This window comes from Dreissena polymorpha, chromosome 4 (assembly GCF_020536995.1).
Source record: "Dreissena polymorpha isolate Duluth1 chromosome 4, UMN_Dpol_1.0, whole genome shotgun sequence".
NCBI lineage: Eukaryota > Metazoa > Mollusca > Bivalvia > Myida > Dreissenidae > Dreissena > Dreissena polymorpha.
This window is the reverse complement of record NC_068358.1, coordinates 135790574-135796429: the sequence shown is the minus strand read 5'-3', so window position 1 is coordinate 135796429 and position 5856 is coordinate 135790574. Positions and strand designations below refer to the sequence as shown.

The window sequence follows — 5856 nt, the reverse complement described above, 5'->3', positions numbered from 1 at the left end:
TTTCATACAGAATCTTACACTAAACTTAACACGTTAATAAATATTTAACTCGTAGCATAGCCATTTTCATTAATATTAAATTAATTTATAAATATGTTGATGTAAGCACAAAGAAATGTCTGGTAGTAAACTGTTATATATAACATAAACATGCCATTTATATCCTTTTCAAACTGCAAAAATGTAATATTACGATATGCATTCCTATTGTTTTTAATAGTTACAGTGCATTATACATGGTATTTTTAAATGACCATCTTATCTGTGACATTGAACTTAAGTTAGGTAAATCAAGAGACAATATGCAGTTGTAGATAAGGATAATGTCGGTAAAGTCGTTCAACTTTGCAGAACACTAGGGCAGACACTTTTTACACGCAGTTTCTTCTGTTACCATTAATTACGTCAGAAATGGGATTTTCTTTGTTCTTTCTATTGATTTGTTTTGCGATTCACAAAACGCAATCGGCGTCATTTAAAGGTAAGTTATATACGGACTGTAATAACACAGCCTTATACCATATGCTCAAAGCTTTGTTGAATACCTAAATTCGCGTTAAACTCCGGTCATTGCCACGGAACCGTCAATGAAGTTGCATTGTGGGATGCATTGTGGGATGAAACGAGTAAATTGTCATACTGAATCTTACACTAAACTTAACACGTTAATAAATATTTAACTCGTAGCATAGCCATTCTCAGTAATATTAAATTAATTTATAAATATGTTGATGTAAGCATATTACATTTTTGCAGTTTGAAAAGGATATAAATGGCATGTTTATGTTATATATAACAGTTTACTACCAGACATTTCTTTGTGCTTACATCAACATATTTATAAATTAATTTAATATTAATGAGAATGGCTATGCTACGAGTTTATGTTAACACCTTTGACGACTGATATTTCCATTAGATACGCGAATGTGGCAGTAATAATATTACGCACAATACAAGTAACATTTTTGTACCGTCAAAGAACGCGATGTCAATGAGGATAATCTGTTTCTGAAATTTTGTACATCGCGCAAGATAAACATATACAATACATTAACAGTGTATGGAATGTTTATTTTCTCAGATCGTCAGCTGTCCCCGGTGTCTGATCACTGTCCCAACGGCTCTGTTCGACATGATCAGTCTTGCTACTTGTTTTCGCACCTTCTTGCCAACTGGCCGGAATCAATGGTGAAACATTTAACACAATTTACTTAATCGGATATGTGTTGTTAATATAACGGAATGCTAGGTGCAGTTTGAGTGTAATTAATCGTTTTAATACGAGATGGGATTACGTGCATTAGATTTGTTTATACACGAATGTGTTAATGATTTGTATTGTTGTTGTTTTATTTATAATCTAGTTCTTGTCTTTTTGACAGGTTTACTGCCAAGCGTATGGTGCCCATCTCGCGTTCATTGAATCGGATCGGGAACAGAAATTCATTCAAGCACAAGTTTTTTCCACAATGGGTATGTGCGCAATCATTGACCCCTTTTTTTGTTAATACCTCTAATTACAAACGTCTAACTGTAGCTGCACTTTCACTGGATGTCTGCATTTAAAAGCATCTGTATTCAGTATAAAATGCACTTCCTTCGTAAATAGTATATAACTAACAGTGTTTTGTTGAACACAAATTTGCAAATTAATTTACAAACCAATTATTTTTACGCGTAAACTTTCACATACCTTATAATTATTGTGTATGGTTAATTATAGCACAAATTATGGGTGCTTTACTATATACACTTTACAATTTTGTGAATGCTTACACATGTAGTAACAGCCCGTGGGATCATCGGCTGGTGTGTGTTTTATAATTTAACACAAATGTATTATTGGACTGTTATATATTAATCACGACATTTATAAGCGCCATCGCATCTTTTTAGCACTTAATTACTAAACATATCATTTCAATCTTGTTTCAAAGGTTCCCAGACAGACCCATTAAAGTTCTTCTGGTTAGGTGGGACAGATGCCGTGTCTGAGGGCGAATGGTTCTGGGCCAACATAGTAGAACCAATTACGGTAAGGACGTGAACATAGCCAATCACGATAACGACGTGAGTAGAACGAATCACGGTAAGGACGTTAGCAGAGCCAATCACGGTTAGGTAACGCTGCTAAGGACGTAAGTAGAACCAATCACGATAGGGGCGTCAGTAAACCCAATCACGGTAAGGACGTGAGTAGAACCAATCACGGTAAGGTAAGGACGTGAGTAGAACCAATCACGATAAAGACGTGAACAGAGCCGATTATCGTGAGGAAGTGGACAGAGGCAATCACGGAAAGGAAGTAGGCAATACAAAACAAATCACGGTTAGGAAGTGAATAGAACCAATCGCGGAAAGGTAAGGGCGTGAGTAGAATCAATCACGGTAAGGGCATGAGCAGAACCAATCACGATCAGCACGTGAGATCAACCAATCACGGTGAGAACGTGAGTAGAACTTATCACAGTAAGAAAAGGACTTAAGTAGAACCAATCACGGTAAGGGCGAGTGCAGAACCTATAGCGGTAAGGCCGTGAGCAGTACCAGTCACGGTAAGCGTGTGATGGAAAAAAATCAAGTTAGGGACGTGAGCACAACTAGTCACGGTAAAGACGTGAGGAGAACCAATCACGATGAGTGATGACAAGGGCAGAAGCGAAAGTTTGTCGAAGGTTCGAAACTGTTGTATTTTGTAAGAAATATAAAGCAGATAATACGGTTCTGCGCTAATAACTCACATTTGTGCAAGCAAATTCGTTCGTTTCATTTAAAAGTTCGTAATATGTTGATGCATTTTGTTTGCAATGTCAAACACCCCACTTGCACTCAGTGAAAATAGAAATCAACATAAATGTTTCAGTACACTGATTGTATAATATGTTACACCACTTTGCATATGAACACCACTTGTGGAAATGAGTTGTTGCGAGTTCTTCAACATCATTTAATCAAAGCGTTCAACTTCATGTCTGGCATTAATGGGTTATTTGCAATCAACGTATACAGGCCCGATCCTCCTGAAGTTTGTTAAATTAAATAACCATTACCCATTCACCAGCTTACAAAATCAAAGAAATACTAAACGAATTGTTTAAACTAAATAAGAATATGTTTATTCGTGATCAATTGTTAAGTCTTAGTAAAACAATTTTTAACAGTACACGAATTGGAACCCCGGAGAGCCAAATAACGACAACAACCACGACGACCACCACCAGGATTGTCTGGCCATGTACAGCAGTTCTGGTCTCTGGGATGACGGATACTGCGAAGTCAAACACAACTTTATCTGCGAAATCGAGTATACGCTTCCGTATTTACTTTCAAAACACACAGTCTACAACATTTTTAGTTAAACACAGATGAAGTTCACGTGTCAAACTTCAATGATCGCATATTTTCCCCGCTTTATCATGTTTATCTAAAAAATAATTAAACATTTATATCGCATCCCTGCTAAAAAAGATCTAGGCATTTTCTCAGATTGTTCTTGCTGGGTTTTCTGTCATTTGACGGTATACATGACGTTTAAGAAGACTCATTTTTTCTATCGCGATTTCAGGTGTTAATAAATCAAATTGAATGACCGATAAACGGTAATGTTCAATTTTAGCAGGTCATTCAGGTCCGTTTAGAAGATTTAATTTGTATTTGATAATACAAAAAGCATTACTTTTCTTTGAAAAAAGAACTGTTGTTTAACGTTTGTATATTAATCTTTTTAATCTATATTGCATTTTTTTGCAAATACAGAAGCGTGTGGATTATTCCTGAAGCCAATCTAATATGAAATATTAAGTAGTTCGTGCCATAAATAATGGCTCGAAATCATAATATTAAAAGAACATTTTTAAATTTTAGTTATTAATTAATATCCAAAATGATTATTTTCATGTTCTGTAATTAATTTACAGTATCCTATGAATGCATCGTTCGATTAAAAACAATTAACATTCAAACTTATCCAATAGCAGGTTAATACATTTTGTTTCACTATTAAACAAATGCATGAACTGAATAAATATATATATGCGTCCTGCGTCATTGGTTCTAACTAAAAACTAGACACATTTGGGTCCAACCTGGGTCTTCGGTATGACCGGCGGACACTTTTAGTTACCATGCATCCCTATACATAACTTTACCGAAGACCTTACTGAACTATTTATGAATATAGTAAGTCACTCTTAATGAACTTATACAATTTAATTAATGGAGCAGTTCTACAGATGTAGCTAAATATAATTGAACAAACTAAAGTTGGTTTTTAATCATTTTTAAATAAACTAGCTGAAGGACATAATATTATACTTGAATAGTCTACATAAGGTTGAACCATGACACAATGTATTCCAGAAAGTTTTCTTACCCATGGTAAATGCCCATTTCTTGTAAAGGTGTACAACCAATTAAATGTCAAATATACACACACACTAACACGCACAAATAATTTATAACAAAAATTAAGTAAAAACTTTGTACCGTACTTTTGGTTACTTTCTAAAGTAATTCTGATGAACGGCCAAAATTAAAGATGTATGGTCATGTCTTATTTGTTAAATTTGTTTAACTCCCATTACTTAAATAAAAACTAATTTTGAGATTTTTACAAGGAACTATTACTATTAAGGAATGGAAGATTATTTAAACAAAACAAAGATGGAAAATTGTCACAACGACAATCCATATAAAGCTGCGGTGAAATAATTTGTTAGCATTGTATCAATAAGAAATAAAATATTTATTGCATTAACAAACATTTATTGTAGGCAAAATAATTTGGCTTCATTTATATTTTTACTAGTTTTCGTATGCTTGATTACATATAATTTGACAGATGCTGCAAAATTATAGTGCAGTCATTTCAAATCATCAATTAAAGAGAGAAATTGGTTTAACGTTATTAAAATCCGTATGAATTCTTAAGTTTGCCAACGTACACGAAACATTCGATAAGAATTTTAATAAGAACTTTCGTTTATAACAATAACAGCGACAATTTTGAGAATTGGTTATGAAACGGACCCAATTTCATAGTATACTTAAAAACAATGATATTTTTGTTTATACATAGAATTATTCTTGAAATGTTTAGTCTCATTTTATAAAGAATACGCAAATATGTTAAGTGATTCACCTCTTATGGTTTTAAGCGTTGGTAGTTCTGTATGATAAAATTGAGTCTTATCATTGAAATATTTATTAGAGGTAGAATCTAGTACTTTTTGCAATTTATGTTTTTGCGAATTGTCATCAGACAAATAATGTTCTAGTATTACTTGTTCTGTTTCAGACTTAATAGTGAAGTACCCATAGTCGGATAGGACCTATTCAAGATGAAAATCCCAAGCACAAACTATTTCATATAACATGAATACTTAGTAGTTTATTTTTGAAGCACTTTGACGCCAAAGAAAAGATAAAACTGTTAACAGATGATTGTCCTTTGTTTGCAATATACAACTTGACTATGTATTAAACGCAATGTTCAACCGCAAATCTGTATTGTGGTCATTATAAACAATGAACTAGAGCTTTGTCACAGACGTGACGAATATCCCCAAATGCCGCATTGACACATAATATTTTGCACGTCGTCTTAAAAAAAAACAGCGGACACCATGCACAATTTTTAAAACGCACGAAGTGACCCCTTGACCTAGTTTTTGACCCAGAAAGGCCCATGTTCTAACTTGGCCTTAAGATCATCTCCATAAAACTTCTGATCAAGTTTGGTGAAGATCTGATGTAAACTACTTGAATTAGAGAGCGGACACCATGCTGAATGTTAAAAAACGCACTAAGTGACCCCATGACCTAGTTTTAGGCCCGGAATGACCCATGTTCAAA

General features: G+C 34.0%; 1 protein-coding gene across 1 annotated transcript; it reads left to right on the top strand.

The window, feature by feature from the left end:
- The first annotated feature begins 295 nt into the window (after positions 1 to 295).
- Positions 296 to 5505, top strand: LOC127877804 (galactose-specific lectin nattectin-like). The gene is made up of 6 exons (XM_052424056.1): positions 296 to 481; positions 1085 to 1191; positions 1386 to 1476; positions 1941 to 2038; positions 3165 to 3307; positions 5300 to 5505. Exons 1-6 carry the CDS (start codon positions 412 to 414, stop codon positions 5328 to 5330), a joined length of 540 nt encoding a protein of 179 aa, XP_052280016.1. The 5' UTR covers positions 296 to 411; the 3' UTR covers positions 5331 to 5505.
- The last annotated feature ends 351 nt before the right edge of the window (positions 5506 to 5856 follow it).

Coding starts and splice junctions, on each gene's coding strand:
- LOC127877804 (XM_052424056.1), top strand. CDS start 412: ATGGGATTTTCTTTGTTCTTTCTATTGATTTGTTTTGCGATTCACAAA. Junction 482..1,084: donor GCAATCGGCGTCATTTAAAG/GTAAGTTATATA, acceptor TTATTTTCTCAG/ATCGTCAGCTGTCCCCGGTG. Junction 1,192..1,385: donor CCAACTGGCCGGAATCAATG/GTGAAACATTTA, acceptor TCTTTTTGACAG/GTTTACTGCCAAGCGTATGG.